This window comes from Vulpes lagopus, chromosome 3 (assembly GCF_018345385.1).
Source record: "Vulpes lagopus strain Blue_001 chromosome 3, ASM1834538v1, whole genome shotgun sequence".
NCBI classification, from domain to species: Eukaryota; Metazoa; Chordata; class Mammalia; order Carnivora; family Canidae; genus Vulpes; species Vulpes lagopus.
In genome coordinates this window covers 103,245,300-103,267,489 of record NC_054826.1, presented here as the reverse complement: position 1 = coordinate 103,267,489, position 22,190 = coordinate 103,245,300, and the positions used below count along the sequence as shown (strand labels likewise).

General features: G+C 44.9%; 1 protein-coding gene across 3 annotated transcripts in view; it reads right to left on the bottom strand.

Annotated features, from left to right (window-relative positions):
• CARD11 (caspase recruitment domain family member 11) overlaps positions 1 to 22,190 on the bottom strand; it is a 115,255-nt gene that overhangs the window by 32,838 nt on the left and 60,227 nt on the right. For all 3 annotated transcript variants that reach the window (XM_041746996.1, XM_041746995.1, XM_041746997.1), the window contains 2 exons: positions 12,082 to 12,215; positions 1,298 to 1,510 (listed from right to left, as the gene is read on the bottom strand). In XM_041746996.1, coding sequence (XP_041602930.1) covers positions 1,298 to 1,510; positions 12,082 to 12,088 — 220 coding nt within the window. In that variant the 5' untranslated portion in view covers positions 12,089 to 12,215. The remainder of the gene's footprint in view (positions 1 to 1,297; positions 1,511 to 12,081; positions 12,216 to 22,190) is intronic.

The following is a 22,190-nucleotide window of genomic DNA, read 5'->3' as shown; positions in this document are numbered from 1 at the left end:
GGGCTGAAATTAACCATACGGGCACCAGCTCTTCTGCGATCGAAGGAGGCTGGACGTTTAATAGCAATTACAGAATAATGTACGGTTCTCTGAGACTCAGAGCAGGAAGACAAATCTTGGGGTGGAGAGCTAGGAAAAGTCATGGGAAGCAGGCACAGCTCCATGATCTTGGGGATTATCTCAGAGTCCAGAAACATCTTTAACCTAAATATAATTTGCCTTATGTTTTTGGTTTCTGTTACGCTAGTTCCACTAACCCTTTACATTTCTTGGCCCTCCCTCAAAAATTTTATTTTCATATATTTTTTTCCCCTGGAGGTCCCAGGGTAGATCTAATAAGTTTCATCTTGTGTTAACGGGCTGTTTGGCGAGGCTGCCTGGAGCACTGTGTGGAGGATTCTGAAGTTATATCCGAGCTCAGTAGGAAAGCAAGCTGTGATTAGTGATGTCTGTTACGTATGCAAAAGAGAGTCACAGCATATGAGCTACTTATCACCAGACTGTGGGAAAGTGATTTTCAAACCTTTTCAACTGTGAGCCACAGTATGAAATAGAGGTTTACATTGTGACCTCGCGCCTATACACAGAGATGCAAATACAGATGCGCGTATATACACACATATGTATATGAAACCAAAATAAGTTTTACAAACCAACTTACTACCTTTGAAGATTGGGATAAAGTGTCATGGATCCCTAGACAGTCTGGAAAAGCCTGTGGACCCCTTCTCAGAATAATATTTTTAAACAGATAAAAAGAAATTGGATTATAAAGGGAATCAATTCTAAAAAGATGCCGTTATCAAATATTACATTTGAGATTCAGTAATAAAAGTGCTTCTTTACTAATGCATTAATAACACGATCTCTTGGCAGGTCTAATAACTACTAAAATTTTGAGGGTGAGATGAGTGTAAATGATATTTTGGAAGATGTGTAACAGCTGTAATGTGGTATGGAGATATCTGTAATTTCGTTATTGACAAAGTCACAGGTATTGCTAATCCCTACTGTGATCCATCGCCTACCTACATTCATAATTGATGGAAACGCTAAATCTCGGTTTAGGTTAGTAGATAAAGATATAATTTCTCCCCATCCAAATGCATGGACCCTCTCAGTTCCATACGCAGAGAGCTTGGTGGGGGGAACAGGGGTGGGTAGAAGTTGGTGGACCCCCGTTTGAAAATTTCCGTCGTGGAGAAACTTCATTTGGGTTGAGCCAACTACAGGGTATTTTGTGAAGCGCCACAAGAGGTCGCCCACTCTTTCCTCCTGGGCGGCTCCTAAGGTTTACCTGCCCGGTTGATCTTGGAGGGCAGCATTGGCGCATTGAGCACTTCGTCTTCATCCTGCTCATCAATGACCTTACACTGGCGCAGGTAGGGGGTGAGCTTGGCTGGATTGATGTAGCGGCTCAGCATGTGCCGGTTGCACTCCACATTCTCCCACAAGGCATCCTCCTCATCCTTCAATGTCTCCATATAGTCATCCATCTCTGGCCCTCCTCCTTTTGGACAGAAGCCCCAACAAGGTTAATAAAGGAGCCTCCCTGGAATAGCTCCATAAACTCTTTTAGAGTGATCTCTAGAATATATTGTTGAGTTAAAAAGAAAGTAGAGCAAAGTACATACGGTCTTTTACCTCTTATTTAAGAAAGGAAAGGATACGAACATAGATATATATTTCTTTATACACTACACATAAACAGTGGACAAATAAACCATAAAATTTTTAAAAAATTATTTATAGAGAAGGGAAATTTTGCAGTTGGAGTATATCCTTTCCATCCAAGTTTTTATATCTTACTAAGAATTTATCTTTCCCCAAACAATATATACTATTGCATTTGTTTTACAATTTCACATAAAAGACATCATATTGTATGCTTCCTTGTTTCCTTTTTCAACATGTTTTTTTCTCTCTCTACATTTCTTGAGATTTATCTATGTTGATACATATAGATCTAATCATTCATTTTTTGAAAACAACTTTATTGAGATGTAATTCATGAACATACAACTCACCTTTTAAAATTCAATGTGTACAATTCAGTAGTTTTTAGTATATTCACAGTCATGCAACCATCACAATTAATTTTAGAATATTTTCATCATCCCTAACCCAAATCATCTCATCTTGTTTATCCATCTATTGGTGAACATTTGGGTGGGTGGCTTCCATAAAATATGTTGCTATGAAGATTCACGTATGGGTTTTTGTGTAGATCTAAGTTTGTTTTTTTTTTTTAAGATTTTCTTAATTAATTTATTTGAGAGAGAGAGCATGAGACAGAGCGGGGAGGTGGGAGGGGCAGAGGCAGAGGGAAAAGTAGACTCCCACTGAATAGGGCTTGATCCCAGGACCCCAAGATCATGACCTGAGCAGAAGGCAGTTGCTTAACTGACTGAGCCACCCAGGTACCCCTATATCTATGTTCTTATATCTTGGGCAGACAGATATGGAGAAGTGGAATTGCTGAACTACCTGGAAAGCCCATCTTTAACATCTTGAGGAATTGCCAAACTGCAACAATCTACATTCCTGCTAGCAATGTATGAGGGTCCTAATTTATCCATATCCTTGTCAACGCTTGTGGTTTTCTGTCTGTTTCATTATAGCCATCTGAGTGGGTGGGAAGTGTGGTTTTGATTTGTATTTCGCTAGTGACTAATGATGTTAACATCATTTCATGTGCATATTGGCCATTTGTGTATTGAAAAATGTTTATTCAAAACCTCTGCCCATGCCCACCATTTGCTTCGATGTGGATGGAACTGTAGGGTATTATGCTGAGTGAAAAAAGTCAATCGGAGAAGGACAAACATTATATGGTCTCATTCATTTGGGGAATATAAAAAATAGTGAAAGGGAATAAAGGGGAAAGGAGAAAAATGAGTGGGAAATATCAGAAGAGGAGACAGAACATGAGAGACTCCTAACTCTGGGAAACGAACTAGGGATGGTTCTACTAGGGAACTAGGGAGATGGGCAGGGAGTGGGGGTGACTGGGTGATGGGCACGGAGGGGGGCACTTGATGGGATGAGTACTGGGTGTTATTCTATATGTTGGCAAATTGAACACCAATAAAAAATAAATTTATAAAAAAAACAAAAACAAAAAACAAACAATAAAAAAACCACCTCTGCCCAGTTTTAAATTGGGTTGCTTGTCTTTATTATTGAGTGGTAGGAATTCCTTATGCACTCTGCATATAAATCTCTTATCAGATATACAATTTGTATTTCCTCCCATTCTCTTGTTACATTTTTATTTGAGAAAAAGTTATATTTTCACGTTCTTAAAGGTATTCTTTGTAGCACAAAAGTTTTTAGTTTTGATGTAGTCCAATTTATTTTTTTTTTTCACTTGCACTTTTGGTGTGTGTCTAAAAACCACTGCCTAACTCAGGCTGTGAAGATTTGCTTCTATTTTTTCTAAGAGTTTTATCCTTTAGCTCTTACATTTAGGCCCATGATCCATTTTTAATTAATATTTGTGTATGGTGTGAGGTAAAGTTTCAACTGTGTTCTTTCACAAGTGGCTATTTAGTTGTCCCAGCATAATTTGTTGAAAAGATGATCCTTTTCCCTTTGATTGGCCTCGGCATCTTCATCAAAAATCAACCCACTGTGTTTACTTCTGGACACTTGATGACATTGTAAATGTGAACTGTTTTCTTAATTTCATTTGTGGAATGTTCACTGCTAGAGCATAGATATACAATTGATTGCTCTATGTTGATCTCTCATTCTGCAATCTTACCAATATAATTTCTTAGTGGTAATAGTTAGTGGATTTCTTGTGATTTTTCTATATGCAATATCCTGTCACCTAAAATTAGAGATAGTTTTACTTCTGTCTTTTCAACCTGGACATCTTTGTTACTTTTTCTTGTCTAATTGCCCTGGCTAGAGCCTCCAGCACAATGTTAAATAGAAGTGGCAAGAATAGACATTTTTGTCTGGTTCTTGATCTTAGGAGAAAAGCATCCATTTTTTTCATCAATAAGTATGATGCCAGTTAGTTGTGTGTGTGTGTGTTTTAGATTTCTTTTATCAAGTTGGAGAAGATCCCTTACAATCATCGTTTGTTGACTACTTTTGCCATGAAAGGGTCTTTGATTTTCCCAATGCTTTTCTGCATCTGTTGAGATTACCATGTGATTTTTTGGTTTTGATTCTGTTAATGTGGTGTATACATTAATTGATTTTCAGGTATTAGAAACACCATGCATTCTTGATATAAATCCCACTTAGTCATGGTGTGTAATTATTTTTATATGCTGTTGGATTCAATTTGGTAGTGTATTTTTGAGGGCTTTTGCATCTATGTTCATAAGAGATATTGGTCATTTTCTTTTTCTGATGATGTCTTTTTTTTTAAGATTTTATTTATTTATTCATAAGAGATACAGAGACAGAGAGAGAGGCAGAGGGAGAAGCAGGCTCCATGCAGGGAGCCTGACATGGGACTTGATCCCAGGACTCCAGGATCATACCCTGGGCTGAAGGCGGTGCCAAACTGCTGAGCCACCTGGGCTGCTCTCTGATGATGTCTTTGACCGGTTTTGATATTGGGGTAGTATTGGCCTTACAGAATTAGTTGGGAAATGTTCCCTCCTTTCCTATCTTTGAAAGAGTCTCTGAAGAATTTTTTCTTTTGTTTTGTAGAATTCACCACATAGGCCTGGGCTTTTCTTTGTGGGTAGGTATTTGGTTACTAATTCTCTACTTGTTATAGGTTTGCTCAGATTTCCTGTTTTTCTTGAGTCAGTTTCAGTAGTTGTGTCTTTCTAGGAATTTGTCCATTTCATCTAAGTTGTATAACTTATTGGAAACTATTGTTCATATTATTCTTTTATAATGCTTTTACCTATGTAAGGTTGGTAGTAATGTCCTCTCTTTATATTTCTGCTTCTACTAATCAGAATCATGTTCCCCTGGATCTAGGTGCCCTTGAAACTCTAACCAGGGCATTGAGGGATATGTTGCTTCAATCAGGGAGAACAAAATAAATACCTATTTTAACTTGCTACTGCCCCAGCCATCATACTTTCAATCCATGGTTTCTCTTTTCTCAGTTCCCTGTCATTCTCATTAACCTGAGGGGGTGGGGGAGGAAGAGGGAGGGGAGGAAGAGGAGAAGGGGAGGAGGAGGTGGAGGGAAAGGAGAAGAAAGGGAGAGAGGAAGAGAAGTGGAAGGGGAGAAGGAAAGGGCGAGAGTAGTGGGGAGACATCTCTTTTCCTTGGTCAATCTAGCTAAATATTTGTCAATTTTGTTATTTCAAAGAACCAACTTTTCATCTGAAACCAATATAACGTTGTGTGTCAAATATTGTCAAATTAAAAAAATTTAAAAAAAGAGAACGGACTTTTGGTTTCACTGATTTCTATTGTTTTTCTACTTCCTCACTCACTTATTTCTTTTAAGAAAAGATTTTATTTATTTATTTACTTATTTGAGAAGGAGAATGAGGGGAGGGGCAGAGAGAGAGAGAGAGGCAGACTCCTCATGGAACAGAGACCCTGATGCAGGACTCAATCCCTGGACTCGGGATCACCACCTGAGATGAAGGCAGATGTTCAACTGACTGAGCCACCCAGGTGCCCTCTAACTCACTTATTTCTGTACTAATCTTTATTATGTCCTCTGTCTGCTTCCTTTGGGTTTAGTTTGCTTCTTTTTCTAATTTCATAAGGTGAAATGAAGCTAGGTTATTGAGATTTTTTTAAATAAAAACATTAGAGCTATACATTTCCCTCCCAGCGCTGCTTCAGCTGCATCCTTTATGTTGTGGTAGGTAATATTTTTATCTTCAATCATCTCAAAGTAAGTTCTCTAATTTCTTTCTGATGCCTTCTTGGACCTACTGGTTACATAGAAGTGTGATGTTTAATTTCCCCCATATTTGTGAATTCCCCACATTTCTTTGTTATTTATTTCTAATTTAATACCACTGTGGCTGGAAAACACACTCTGTATCATTTCAATCCTTGTAAGCTTTTGAAGCTAGCTTATGGGCCAGTGAATGACCTATCTTAGAGAATGTTCCAGGTGTGTGTTTAAGAAGAATGTGTCCTGCTGCTATTGGGTGGAGTGTGCTATAGATGTCTTAGATTTAGTTCATTTATGGGGCTGTTCACATCCTCTGTTTCCTTGTTGATCTCCTGGCTAGTGGTTCTATCCATTATTAAAAGCAGGGAATTAAAATCTGCAACTATTCAGTTAATTGTTCAATTTGACTGTTTTATGTATTATTCCATTGCAAGAATATACCATAATTTATTTACCCGTTTCTATACTGATGAATATTTAATTTTCCCCAGTGTTTTGCATGGACACTTACTGCTATTTGTAGTAGGAAACAACAGAAGCAAGCTAGATGCTCATCAGTCAGTACTTCATAATCCTTTTGTGCTATGGATAAACTCTGAAAGGGATGTGGTGACATAGAAACATCCCAAGACATATTGTTTTAAAAAAAGGCAAATTTCAGAATACATACATGAGGTATAATACAAAAAAAGAAAAAATTTGGTCTTGGTCCTGGTTTCTGAACAGAGCTCCTAAGACTCCTGAAATCTTCTGAGTGATGAGTGTCTTTTGTATGGTAATGAGATGACTCTTGGCTAAGGGGCCCCTGAGATAGCTTCCAGGGGGAGCCGGATGCCAGAAAGACCAAGTGGTTAGAGGGTTATGACTTTCAGCCCCACACCCCTACCTCTGGGGAGGGGAGGGAGGCTGGAAATGGAGTTCAGTCATCAAGAGTGAATGATTTAATCAATCATGGCTCTGTAATGAAACCTTGATAAAAATCCTTCAACAGTGGAGTTCAAGGAGCTTCTGAGCTGGTGAATAAATCCATGGGGGAGGGATGGGGGCGGGGAGAGGCTTCCACACCTGGGACACTTCTAGACCCAGTCCCCTGTGCCTCGTCTTCTAGCTGCTCATTTGCATCCCTTAAACTATAATAAGTATAGTGTCTTTCTGGGGTGTATGACTCATTTTAGCAAATTACTAAACCTGACAAAGGGTTGTGGGAACCTCGGATTTGAAGTTGCTCAGTGAGAGTATGGGTGGCCCTGGGGACTTGAAACTGTCATCTGAAGCTGGAGCAGGCTCTGTGCAGGGGTAGTGTCTTTGCTGACTCTGGAGAATTAGTGTTGGGATTGAATCGAGTTGTTGGACACCAAGTCGGTGTCAGAGAATTGGTTGGTGTGTGGAAAATGATACATATTTGGTGTCAGGAAGAAGACATCACAACACGTATAAAACCACTTATGTAATGCACTACCAAGCAAGACTATAATTACACAGGTGTATGTGTGCACGTGCATGCGTGCAAAAAAGAAGGGAGAGAAGTGCAGGGAAAGGGTCCAGAGAACCGGAAGCAGTGTCTGGGAAGAGGAGTAAGTTCAGAGGTTAGTGATCAAGGAGGACTTGGACATTACACCGTATTAGTATTTACAGCAAGCCCGTACCAGGGCATTACTTATACAGTTTGGAAGGGGAAAAAAAAGACAAATTAACAAAGATGAAAGCCAAATATGGCACAACAGGTAGGCCAACAAATATCCAATGTTTGTTCCCCACTCATGTCTTCTGGGGAGATCACAGCCCTGACAGCTTGTTTGCGCCAAGCAAACCCCCTGGCCAGTCAACTGACCTGTCTCACTGAGGACTGGGTCCACAGGCTGAGGTGTCCATATAGGGCCGAAGGGACAGAAGGGCGGTGAGTGTGATTGGGGAATTGAGCCAGAAGGTGGCATGGGGTGAGCAGAGCTGAGTCACAGTGAAGCCAAGGCACAGGCAGCGGGGAGGCTGCAAAGGCAGAGTAGGTGGAGGCAGGCAGTGGAAGCTGGTCTACTGAGGGAAGCCTCAGTGAGAAACCCCGAGGTCCAGAAGAAGCAGCAGAAGAGGTCTATCTCCAGGGCTGGCCCCATACTCCTTGGCCACCTGCACTGCATGGTCCTTGCTGTGGACCTCCGATAACTTCCGATAGTCTCCGCATTAATCTGAGCTACTTGAAGTGGGTGTTGGCTTCATGCAGCCTGGAGGACATGAATGACCATACATATTTGCTGTGATGAGCAGCTGATTTGGAGTAAAAACAGAAACCCCAGTCCCCATTCCGTCCAGAGAACTTTACACAGACAGCCACTGTGGAGGCCGAGAAAATGAAGGCCATTCCACTTTAAATTCAGCATTACCACAAGTACAGCCATCCCAGGCCCCTGTGAATAAGAGCTGAACTTTACCTTACTTCAGTTACAGGAAGAAAACAGCTTACAGCTTAACGTCCTAGAAAGCCCCATATTAGAATAAAAACAGAGCCCAAGCCAAGGGTAGGAAGCCCCTATTAGAATGAGAACAGAGCTCAATGCCCTTGAAGGCCCCATATCAAAATGTAAACAGAATTTGAGGAATTGCTCCACCCCTTCTGGAGGTCCCCTAGACCAGTCCTTAAAACTAAGCTGAAACCCACCTCGGGGTTCAGGTCCCTGCTCCGCTGTGTAGGGTATACTTGGACCCAAGCTCGAGCTTGTAAATAAACCCTCGTGTGTTTGCATCGGTGTCGACTCCTCGGTGGTTTCTCGGATTCGCGATCTTGGGCACAACACCACAACCCTGCCTCACAGACAAAAGTCCTGACCTCTGCCAGCCCTTTCCCTGATACAGAGTATGGCTACCCGGATCATGTAGCGAGCCTGTGGTTTGCTGCGACATGATCATGCCCACTGCAGCCACTCCCCCAACACAGAGTCAGTATGACCATTGCTACTCATAAAGCAAAATGTACTTACCTAGACTATTTTTAAAAGACTCAGTATCCTAAGCACTCGATTCAACAAATTTATTGAGCATGTGGCAGCCACTGCTGTGTCTATCCATGTCACTCCCCTCGCCCCCCACTTCCTCCCGCTTACAGAATTCTCAGGTTTTTCAGGAATCGAGTTGCCTTATACTCCAGGGAGGCCAGGCATCTTCTGAGCTGTGAGGAGAGATCTTGTTTGGTTTCTACCAGTGGTTTAAGAAGAAGCACGTGAAGTGCTTTGTGACACACACAACCTGTGGCAAGTCAGTTCTGGTGCTTTTCCTAGATCTTCAGTAGGGACACAGGAAGGAACACTGTCATCCAGCTTTTGGATACCAGCAGGTGAAGGTGTGTGCACCATGCTGGGAGTTGTGCAGCCATTCTGTGACCTGAGGAATCACCGGAGAATAAAAGCTAATACCCTAAGAGCAGAAAGATGGAAAGAACTTGGGTCCTTGATGTCCTCTCCTGGGTCTTGAATTCATCAACATCAGACCCCTCCCACCACTGAACTGCTTCATATGCAAGATAATAAATGCCCTTCGCCTTGAGCCATTTTAAACTGGATCAACTATTACATGCACCCCAAAGCCTCCTGACTAATGAATGTATCTACTTCATACAAAGAGTAGCTAAGCACAGTGAACTGAGAACCAGAGGCTTGCAGGCTTATGCTTGTTACCGGGTCAAAGGCATGTACCTAGAAATTAGTTAAATGGCAGCTCAAGGAGGGAGGCAAGCAGGTGTGGATGGAGCAGAGAAGCATTTCTGGCGGCCCTTCACAGACACAGAAGGCTGTGCCAGGCACTTGTGAGACTTGTTATGTGCATGCCCAGTGCAACAGAAACACCTCCTCCAGGGACCGGACTGGCCTGTCAGTGGCCTCTGCTGGGAAGAAGGAAAATGAAAACAAAGCAGGAAATTAGTAGAGCCAAGCTTTTACTCCACTAAGTGGAAATGAAGGGGACCCTCCTACTTTATATGCAAAGAAACGACAGAGCCTCGATCTAGTGTCCGTCTGCTCCATCACTCATACCCCAGTTGCTTTGCAAACACTGGTCAAGTCAAACTCGTAAGAACTGCCTACTTTGGTGGTGAACATCCTGAGCCGCAGGGCCATTCACTGGATGCCATCGCCTCCACCACCAGCTGAGGGAGGGTGAGCACCTGCCAGCGCCGAGCACTGTCCCACGAGCAGGGACTCGGAGGCGTTTCTCACACAGTCCCTGTCCTTGGGAGGCACCTGCAGTTCGCTGATGAGAGCTGGCCATCAGCACAGACAGCTGCGGAAGGTCATGAGGAGGGCCTCAGAAGAGAAAGGACAGAGTACCCCCCGGGATGAGATGCTACCATGTGCCGCGTGATGCACCTGTCACCTACTGTCATTGTCACAGCAACCCAGAGAGGGGGTGGGATTGTCCCTGTTTATTATAGACATGTTGTCGGGCTGAATGGTGTCCTCCCAGATTAGGAACCATGACCCAGCCAGCCTGTTCCCACTCAAGGGCCAAAGACCAAGGTGAGCAGTGACTCACCTCCCGGCATCCCGGAGGGGCTGAAATGAACTTTGGGATCAGAAAAGAGGTTGACTTGACCTGGTAGGCAGGGCACACACCCAGGCTCCCCTCCTCGGTGTGATCTCTAGAGAAACCACCTGATAGGTCAGGAGGCTTGTGTAAGGACAGTCCGTGGGGGCAGTGGCAGTGTGCATCTGAGCCCGAGGAAGCACACCAGTGTCCTGAGGGAAGAGGGAGGATAAGCAACGTGTGCCTCCGGGGCCGCCACTTGCTACAGCAGTGCAGCGAGGAGGAGAAGCCTGCCCCCATCCTCGTGGATAAACCTGGGAATGTGGCGCTGAGCACAGCAGCCGGTCACGGAGCACACACGATAGGACACTATGTGTCTCTAAAACACACGACTAACCTATGCTCTTAAGGATATACAGCAAAATATACGCTGAGGGGTGAGTAACTGATAAAAACCAGAATGGTGGCTCCCCTGGTGAGGGCGGCACAGTGGCTGTGATGCCCAGGGACACCCTGGAAACTCTGGTGACACAGTGTCCACTGTATTACTGTCTCACAAACACACACAGATGTAAACGCACTAAGTATTTCATGGGCAAAAACTATGGATAGTGTAGCTAGCCTCGAAGAGAAAACCATTTTGGACACAATTTCAGATGTATTTCCTCCCCCACACACTTGGCTGTGACTCAGCTTAACTCAGCCTGGTCTTCTGGGATCAATCTGGCAACTGGTGTCCAGCTCGGGGCAGTTTCCTTGGAAACAATTTGCCCAGGTTCGCGCCCACAGACACTGAGGTGCTGACAGCCTACCAAGCTGGATGGTCCCCCCCACCACGGTCAGCTCTGCCCCAACCCCCAGCAGGGGCCTGCGTCCACTCTTGAGTCACACCCTAGGTCACGTGAGCCTTCTCACAAACAATGGGAAAAGCAAGGTCAAGGCTCCTGAGCCAGGTTCTACAGGAAGGGCCATTTTGCCCAGCTTTTTTTTTTTTTTTTTTTTTTAATATTTTATTTATTTATTTATGATAGACATAGAGAGAGAGAGAGAGGCAGAGACACAGGCAGAGGGAGAAGCAGGCTCCATGCCGGGAGCCCGACGCGGGACTCGATCCCGGGACTCCAGGACCACACCCTGGGCCAAAGGCAGGCGCCAAACCGCTGAGCCACCCAGGGATCCCCCTTACCCAGCTTTTTACATGACAGTGAGATGACCTGCCTGTGGACAAACCCCTTAGCAGCTCCTGGTCTCACTCGCCTCCCTCACTGAGAAACATTTACAGTATTAATGTTCATTTACCAATGAAATCTAGCATCTTTGTCTTTTTTTTTTTTTTTTTAAGATTTCAATTATTCATTTGAGAGAGAGAGAGAATGAGTGGGACATGGGAGAGGGAGAAACAGACTCCTGGCTGAGCAGGGAGCCCAATGGCAGGGCTCGATCCCAGGATTACGACCTGAGCCAACGGCAGACACTTCACTGACTGAGCCACCCAGGAACCCTCAACGTCTTTATCTTGACCCCCAGGCCCTGTAGGGTTTGTCTCCTGCTGACTCGTGGAGTTTCATCTTGACTGAATCCTCTGCTCTTCACCAAATCCGCACACTTCACTGATCTCCACACCTCCCTCTGCCTTGAACCTCCCCACACCACTCCCCTGTCAAGTCTTAGGTAAGCCTCACTTACTGTTTTTTTTTTTTTTTTTTAATACACCTGAGATAACATAAGCAAAGTACCTGGCATGTGGTTGGTGCTCAGCAGACAGCGGCCGCTGTCCCGTTATGGAGGTCTGACTCTTGCTCCTCCAGGCTGGTGCCTATCCTTCCCTGAGCCAGTCTTCCTCTGGATCTAGAGCTGCGAAGGCTGGAATCTATAAAAGGAAAGATAATCTGACTTGGCACAAGGGTAGAGGTTGGAGAGAGAACCATTCTACTATCAGAGTGATGCCCTGCTTTGGAAGAAAAGGTCAAAAAATCCCAAGACACCCTTCTCTCCAGGTGACAGTGACACAGTGGACCACGGCCAGGAGCTGCTGGGGAGAAGGGTTCTGTTGCAGCCCATGGCCAGCCTGGAAGGCCACTGGCTACAGGACCTGAGACCTCTGGGCCCAGAGAGCAGGGCAGATGGTAGCCTTGGGGTTAGTCCTGGCCAGGGTGGGGGTCTTCACAAAGTCTTCATTAGGACTGTTTGCAGAGTGGAGATGTTCTAATAAGCTACTAATTCATTAGGTCAAAAGCGGCAAACCACATTCCTGAACCCAGAAGAGTTCCCTTCACTGTGAATTATGTTTTCAGCCCCCGGCATGCCATGGGTTTGGGCAGGAACACACCATGGCATGCACTGTAATTTCCCCAAGGTGGTGTTCCTTATAGTGACTGACAAGGCCGTCGTGAATGCCCAGGGTGGCCACTCCAGGAGCCGGGGGGAGGAAGGCCAAGGATGTGGAAAGATGAGGCGCAACCCTTGAGAAGGTGAGGGGGTGCCCGACACTGGGCCTGACACCTGTCCTGACAGCTGCTGGGATCCTTGTGGTGGGGGCTTCAGGCAGCTGCTCCATGACCAGCCACTCTTACTCGGCAGTGACAGGGACCCTGGGACATCACTGTTTAATCAGGAACTTGCTTGGTTTCAGCTTTGAGAATTAATCACAGGTGACACCAGATCTCCCAGGGCTGATAGAAGCTGCTCTTGTCGGGTGTCAGCTTGGATCGGAGTGAGCTGTCACAGGCCCTCTGCCCCGGGGAGGTGGCAGTGACATGCTTCTCTGGAGGACACCATCTCCTTTGTCTCCTCATGGCCTCCCTGCTCCGTGGTCAGGACAGGAACAGCTGTACTGCTGCCCTGCACTGCGAGCAAGGGCTGGAGAAGCAGGTGATCTGCAGGGCCAAGTGCCCCAGCAAAGACCAGCAGGCAGTCCAGAGGCCAACGAGCAAAGGCAAAGGAAAATTGTACTTTTCTGCATTTGCAAGAGAACACACATTTCTTTCATCATCAGAAGAAAAGGCTTTTACAAAATTAATTGTAAGAAAGATTCTAATGATGAGAAAGGAAAAACAGATTTGCACAGGGTTGTACAACTACCCAACATGTCAACATAGGTTGGAAAAACTGAGACACAAGACAACCAATAATGAGGCTGAACTTTCTATTTCTGCTATTAGAATTTTGATTACACCCTCAAGGACTTGGTCATAAGGTTGGGAAAACTTATAGGATATGTCTCTAGAGAGATTAGCTTATTGGTATAACATTCAACTGGCTAAAACATCATCCCTGGTCCTTACAGATTATTTACTATGTACCAGGCACTTGCTAAGCATAAATGATAAACCTCAAAACTCTCTGAGATAGGTGTTATTATTATTATTATTATTGCTATCATTATCACCATTTTATAGTCAAGAAAACCAAGCCTGGGAGAGGTTCAAAGTCATGTAATTAGTACACAAGTCAGGATTTAGACCCAAGTTTCTCTGACTTACTCCTATTTCCATACAGCCCCTAGAATCGCTTTCTAAAAAATAAGAATTTACTTTTAGAAGGGTTATAACCAGAAAGTGTATGTACATACACACCTTAAGCATTTTTACACAAGTTTAAGACAGAATGAAAACTGAGTTCTAAGATGGCAGCTATGGGTTCAGGGTTAAAAAGAATAACTATTGCTTCTCAAAAGAGGAATCAACTGCTTAGTGAGTTATTAGTATTTATTCAAACACAGTTGGTGCCCATTCGCCCTACAGTGAAGCTGTTTAATCAACAAGCAGAACTTGTACACACTGCTTTTGTCGCCTCTACTTAGGAATAAACAGAGAGCCAAGGATCACTGGATGTTGCAGGAAAGTCTTTATGTGAAAGAAAGAGATCAAAAGAGACAAGTTGATACAAAGAACTTGCAGGAAGCAGACAATACAGAATAAAAGAAAACTTAAGAAAAAAACCCCACAACCTGGTAATTAAAATCCACTGAAATGAAATAAGATATTGCGTCTATAAAACAATAGTAGGATGCTATGAAAAAGGAACAAAGAACAAGAAAGAGTTCTTGGCAATTAAAATAAAGTATCACGGGATCCCTGGGTGGCGCAGTGGTTTGGCGCCTGCCTTTGGCCCAGGGCGCGATCCTGGAGACCCGGGATCGAATCCCACGTCGGGCTCCCGGTGCATGGAGCCTGCTTCTCCCTCTGCCTGTGTCTCTGCCTCTCTGTCTCTCTGTGACTATCATAAATAAATAAAAATTAAAAAAAAATACCTTTAAAAAAAAATAAAGTATCAGAAATGTATCAATAAAAAGTTTGGAAGACAAAGTTGAGGAACTCTTCCAAAAAGTTAATAAAAAGTTAAGGAGAAGAAAGATAAGAAATAGTGGGGAAAATGAGGTTAATTTAGCTCTAATATCCAAAAAAACAGAAATCCTGTAAAGAGAGCACAGAGGTTGTTTCCTTTCTTGTCTAGCTTTTGGGCTAGAAATTATCAGAGAAATAATATTAGAGGATTCTCTAGATGTAAGCACATGTGTCTTCAGATTTAAATGGCCTTTCAGGTGCTCAGTACAATCAATGGAAAAAGAATCTTCTCAGAACATCCTTGTGAAATTTTAGGTGATCATGAAATAAGAGAAGACCCCAATAGCTTCCAGAGAGGAAACATCAGGTCATATGCAAAGGACAGAAGTAACTTTGGCGTTCAACCTTTCAATAGCAATACTGGAAGCTGGGAGACAATGAAGCAATGCCTTCAATTTTTTTATGGAAAATACTTTTTAACCTAGAATTCTGTTACATCCCCCACCCCGAAACCATTAGGCATGAAAATAGAATGATATTATTTTCAGAAAGCCAAAGACTCTAAACATTTATTTCTCATGTACGCTTTCTTAGGAAGCTACTAGAGGATATGCTCCAGTTAAAGTGAAGGAATAAAACAATAAAGAGGAAGGTATGGAGCTCAGGAGACAGAAAATTTAATTGGACAAAGCAGCAAGGAAAGTTCCAGAATGAAAGAGATGTGACAAAAAGGAGCTGGCCAAGATTATGGCAGGATCACAGAAGGTCCACTAGAGGGAGGTAGCCAGGGGAAAAGTGAGATAATCTGATATAGTTCATAATTTAGGAAATAAATTATGTCACAGGCAGGTGACAGGACTGTGAATTGGATGGAAATATAATGAAGGATAGGCACATAAAAAAAAAACTCAACAAATTAAAAAAAAAGGCAATATTAACTCTAGGAAAAAAACAAAAGGTAAGAAAGGAAATAATCACAGCATACTCAACATAAACAATATTTCCCTAGTGAAAATAATGTAACACATGAAACTGCTCTAAATATATTATTGAGAGAATGGAGGAAGGAGAGATGCATGGAGTGGGGTGCTCAGAAAAGAGGGCTAATGGGTCCTCTGCCTAAGAAGATCTCAATAAATAATGCCTTAAAGTGGATATATCACCAATAACTTAGAAATATGGAGGTAAATAACAGAAAAAAGCAAAGATGAATAAGAGTTAGAAGTGGTTGCCTCTGGGGATCAGGGCTGGGGTGATGGCTAGACTAGGAACTGATGTTTTTATTACAAGCCTACTTTGCATTTCAACTCTGCATGACATAGATTATCTTGGTAAAAAAATGAACAAAAATTAACATATGCCAATAGTTGGAAATAGGGAAAATGCATTCAAGTATAAAGAATCAAACAGTTACCTCCATTCTGTGCACTTAACATATTCTACCTTTTGTAGTGCTTGTCAGACAGCTCACCTCTTCATAAACCATAAAAGTGCTGCCTGTGTGCTGGGCACTTCACAGATGTCACCTTGCTTCACAGGAGCTCAATTACATAGGTTTTACTATTCTAGGTTTTATTTTTCCCTTTACGAGAAGGAGGTGGATCAGAGAGTTAAATAATGGGGGTGAGATCCCACAGCCACTAAGTGGCAGAGTGGAGATTCCAACTCAGCCCTCACTGACTCCAAGTGATCTGATCTTAATTAAACTAGCAATCCACAACTAACATTTATTAAGCATAGTATTCAATCTAATCAATTAGATTCCTTGTTTCCTAGGCTCTATATCTTTCTCTTTATGGGTTTATTCCTTCATTTTGCAGGAGCATATCCTCTAATTGCTGTCCATGAAAATGTACACGGTAGTAGCTACAGGTAGACGCTGTGCTAAATGCTCCATGTGGATTATCTCATTTCAAACAACAGCCCTATAAGGTATATGCCAATATCCTCATTTTAGAGAAGAGATGCTCAGGGAGGTTCAGCTGCCTGCCACAGAGTCTGTCTCATGTCCCATAGAACTAATCATGGGGACTTACTCTTAGCTGCTCAATATATATTTGTTGGGTGAATAAATAAAAATCAAATCCTTTTTTTAAAATCAAATCCTAAATAAAATAAACAATAAGGCTGTTATTATTTCAAATAATAGTGTCCAGCCTTTTGGGAAAGAGCTGTTTGTGGGACAGATACCTCTTCTCTCCAAGAGCTGCCCTGGGGGCAAAAGCTCTGGAACCAGAAAGGGGTCAGCAGTCAGTCAGATAAAAGCATCTCTGGTTAATTGATTTGCTGGATGATTGGAGTGAGAGGCTTGAGATGGAAGGTTTAATTATTCCAAAGAAACCTCCATTTAATTGAAAAGACTTCTGGCAAAAAAAAAAAGGGGGGGGGGATTATTTAAAAGGATGATCTATTGCCTGTGAAGAAGGACCGGAGACACTGGTGCAGCCATGTATGTGTTCATGGCCCTGGAAATGAAGCTTTACGGAACAGGACCAGAACCTCCCTTCCTGTGGGCCCTGTTCCCCCAATCCTCATTCCTATAAAAAGGACACGTAGAGAAACAGCTAGAAAATCCCCCCTGCAGGATTTTTCCCTGGGATCTCAGTTAACTTCTTAACCTATCTCCTTCAGCACATTCAACCGAAACACAGAGATGATAGTATTTCCCATCAATTAACATGTGTGCAGCAATCAGCACAGTTTCCCTGATACATATTTTGAAAGCAGCAATTAACGTTTTAAATTCACAGGGGAGTGGCAGACACTGCTGGCTGCCGACCTAACATCCATTCTCTCTCGGCAATTAATAGAGTCCCAATTTTGTGTGGAGCATTACTATGCCCATCGGAAACCGTGCTTGCAGCCTCTCTTGCAGCTACAGATGGCTATGTGACACAATTCTGACCACTGAGATGGAAGTGGAAGTTTCTGGAGACATTTAGAAGGGCTCTGTAGAGAGGTGGGGGCAGAATCAGTGGAGAGGAGCCTTTTATTTGTCTCTGTCTTCCTACCTGGAATGTGCATGCAATGCCCTGCCACAGAGCAGCTATCTTGTGACCATGAAGACAAAGGTCTATGGCCGAGTAGGATGCCACAAGCACTTTGGGCCCAAGCTTAACCTTCGAATTCTTGGTTCATGAGAAGAATAAAACCCCTAACATGTGTAAAGTTCCGATTTTGTTTCAAACAGATAAGATCCAAGCCTTCTAAGAAAATCATATTGGTCTCAGCTCCAGACTTCTGAGTCTCACAATCTGAGAAACTGCTTTTTCTATTTGTGCAGTTTCTTTTTTTCTGGATCCAAAACCAGAATGAGCAAGAGATCAGTAAGGACTGAGTATTGCCCATGTATAGAGTGTCCCCCAAGGGGTCAGCAGATGGACAGGAGCTAAGGCACAGCCCAGGAAATGGAACAAACAGATGACATTCCTGGCTTGCAGCGCAAGAGCAGGGCAGTTTATCTCACCTGCCTGCCGTGGTCCTGCCTCAGATCCCGAACTGTGCCCCTCATTTTAATGTTTCCAGCCTCTGCCACGTCCATGGGAATCTCTCTCCTCTCTCATTCAGCCCTCATTCTTCTACAGGAGCCCACCCTCCCCCCCCCAGCTCCCCCGACAGCCAAGCATCCTAGGCACCACCTGTTTGTCAACCCAGAGCACCCCCAACCCCTCCCCAACCATCTCCTCAAGGACCAGGCCACCTGTAACCGTACCTGGAGCTCCTCAAGGCACTCCACTCACTGATTTTCAGGTGACCTGGGCAAAAGGCCAATGGTTTCTGTGGGATAAAAATATCTCAACCTGGTATCTTTTAGGAAGGGTGGAGGCATCAGTAGAGGTCAGCGTTGGGGGGCAGTGGGGAGCAAGGCACATCAACTGAAGTGAGACCAGGGGCATGGCAAGCGTTAAGCCCTCCACCAGCCCCAGGCCTGTCACACATCCCGGCTTCTATGGCAGCTTCCCACGGGCACGGCAGCAAAGAACTTTGGAAGGGCACACACCTCTTGCATTACCAAAGGATACTTCTCCCTTCCAGCTCTTGCTTTTCTACCATGACTGCAGAGAAGCTTTAGAAAAAAGCACAATTAGGAATGACAGATTTAAATTGTCCTGAAATGCGTATCAATTTATCACATTGGCTCTTTATGAGCATTCGCTCCATCTGGATTCCAGAGCCGTGCACACGGCAAACTGACAGCTCCCATGGTCTCCAGGAGCCACGGCTGGACCACTTGGCCAAATCCGTGAAGTGTTGTCTTGCTACGGGGGCTGGCCAGTGGAGGAGCCTTGGCCTTGTGATAATGACATACAGCTCTGTCCTGCGCTGGCCTTAGAAGCCTGGTCAGCACACCGTCATTGCCACGGGGTCTGTTATGTCACAGGGACCACCAGTTGATTCCAGTTCAGGAGACCTTTGTACTTTCAAAGATGGACCCTTTGCTTCATCTGGGTGTGCAATTCTTTTCCATTAGCATACTCTTGATTGTTTGGCTCCTCTTCTATTATTTGGGTTGGGAGAAACTTGGGAGAGTCCACGGTCCCCCTCTGAAGGCTTCATGCCAAGATCGGGTTTGCAGTTGTGCTAACGTGTGGTGGATTTTCAATAAAGATTTGCTGAAGCAACAGTTCTAATGACCCAAGGTATTATGATAAGAACATTCCATTGTTGCAGCACTGTATTCCGTAGTCAGCTAGCCAAGAAGGACTTGGTGACAGCTGGCAGTATGTGGTGGCCACTCTGCTGGACCTCTCCCCATGGAACCCAGGTCCCTGCTGTGGAAAGGATCCGTGTTCCTGTGCTTTTCATCCGGTTTTGCCATTGCTCATTTGCACGCCTGCTGTGATTCCTTGAGAGGGCTTGTATTGTGCTCATTTGTGAGTCTGCAGCACACTGCCTGCACGCAGGGTGCTCTCCCTCCATAGGGCTGCCCAGCAAGTGATCAAACAGGTCTCCTCCCAGAGTCTGACCTTGACGCTTGGGGTTTCTACTACCCAAAAGTGGGACACAGAGCATGCATTCTGGTGCAGGAATCTTAGAGAGATGTAATTCTAGCCGAATTACAAGAGAGGTGGAAGGAAACCATGAGTTACTTTTTGATTTGGGGAACAAGGAGGTGGTTTGGAAGAAATTGGCCATAGGAAAGGCACAGCCCCAAAGTGGACCCTTAACAAGCAGAATCCTGCACCTGGGGCTGGCGTGTGAGTGTGTGGGGTGAGGATCTTCTGAGTGAAAAGGCTCGGCCCTTGCATTTCATGGAAAAGGTCACTAGTGTCATCAGGTAAGAGCCTTACTCTAACAGCAGCCAGGAACAAGCCTGGAAGGTTCTGTGGGAGGCACATCCAGGCCTTAAATCTTTCCCCTTTACCTCCTCCTGGTGTCCTGTGGCTGGCACTGCAACCCCGGGGGAAGGGGGAGCACAAGCCCAGGTTAGGATGGCAGAGGGGGTGGGGCCAGAGGTGAGGAAGCCTCTGGGTTCATGGGAACAAAAGGTAGAGAGGGAGCTGGGCTGGGGACAAAGAGGAAGGAGGAAGGCCAGGGAGGCTGCAGGAGGCTGTACTGGCAGGTGAGCCTGGGCCCAGAGAATGCAGCTCAGAGGCACAGCGCAGGGATCTAAAAGGGGGAATGTAGAAGGGGCTGCTGGGCCACTCTGCCGCTCAGATGGACTTATCTCCAGGGCCCAGGGCTGGCCCACAGCCTCAGAGCATCCTTTGAGGCCCCAGCAGCAAGGAGCACTGGGCTCTCTCTTCTGCATTTATGAGGCCCACCGAAAACATACTCCGAACCCATGTGGTAAACAACTGAAAATGCATTTGTGGCCGTGGGGCTGTCTGTTTTGTGAAATATCATGAGAACTGGCAAATCAGCGACACTTCTGAACATGTTCCCACATGTTTGAAAATAACTCTGCCGATGACTTCAATCAGGGAGCAGACTGTATCTAGAAGAATGCAGATTTCAGGTTTCCTACTGTGAGAGCAGAGAGGTAGTGCTGGGGGTGGGCTGTCTCTGCCTCCAGCTCTTATTGATGCTTCCACCACGGTCTGAGCATACACCAAGTGAAATCAGGGAGTCCCCACTGATGGAGGAGGGCAGCCCCTAAGAGATGTGAGGCTCTGGCTGCAGGGACTCCCAGAGACTTCTTCTCTAAAGGCCTCTGGGTCTGGTGGAAACACTGGGGCAGGAAGCAGCAGACTGGTGTGTTACGTGGACCTCAGACTTTCTTATTTTTACCCTGAGGTGTTCGAGGCTTGAGGTCAGAGCTCTACTTTCTCCTATATCAACTTCCCGGGCAGTTTTGCAGGCAGCAGAAAAAGGACAGAGGGAGGGGCTTTAAGGGCCAAGAGAGAGTAGCTTTGCTAGATGCGCGGTCTCTGCAGACTTCTTCACTGTAGACCCACAGAGCTGGGTGGCTGGGGTTCCACTTGCAGGGCACCCACATGCAAGGAAGGTGCGGAGCCTGTCCGGGAGAGGTTAAAGTGCGCTTGCTTGTTAGTGTGAAGTGACATCGCCCCTCAGAGAAGACAGGGGCCGTGGGCAAAGAATCACAGGAATTCCACTCAAATTAAAAAGAGTCGAGCCAAAAAGACTCTTTGCATAAGGAGGTATCACTGTGTGTGCTACTGCAAAGCACACGGTCCTGAGGTGAGCATCCTGGGTCTGAATTCCAGTTCTGCCATTTGCTGCTGTGTGGATTTAGGCATGTGGCTTACCCTCTCTGAGCCCCCAATTCTTGGTCTGTAGAATTGGACAAGCAGCTCTAACATCTTAGGGTTGCTGCTGTGCACGCAGTAGACACATAATCAATATCACTTAATCCAGCGCATCAGAAGCCAATGGCAAACTGGAGTTGGAAACAAGGTCTCTGCCGGACGTCCTGTGTAATCACTTCCACGCCAAACAGAACTTAGACGAAAATGTAAAAGATTTGTCTTCAACTCTTTGGTCTGGGCGTTGGGTTGGCATCTCACCCACCCGGTTTTGTTAGCAGCTCTTTAGGTCCACCATGCTGCTTACAGCTTCTGAAAAGGGACCCCAGTACACCCCGTGGCCCAGCCAGGATCTTACACAAATGGGCGTTTAATATTTATAAAGTGATTGATTTCCAATGCATAAGCGCTGGCTCTCGTTTCCTTGGTGTAGTTTGCTCCCTTCGGCGGGGAAGACCGCTATGTCCGCAGGCTTGGTGAGGGTTTTCGCCCTGACAGCCTGCTGATGGGATCACATGCCCTTCATTTGCACCCCGCCTGTTTTGCTGTGCCTGCAATTCGGATCTAAGCACCAATTTATCTCAGCCTCTCAATCAGTCATGGATTAGAAGTCTAGAATCCCCGTCTTTCCAATTTCTGACCAGGGACAGAGCTATCTTGTCACAAACCAAGCTGACCGGGTGAGCTGCAGAAAAGCCCACTGGTCCTACATTCTGTCGGGAGGGACTCTTTCGTCTGCTGGCGTTCCCAAACACAGCATCAATATTGGGGCAGCAATCTCTCTTTGCAGAGTGCCCCTTCCGGGTGCACTGCCCCACCCCGAGTCTGAAGGGCCTTCTGCGTCATCAAGAA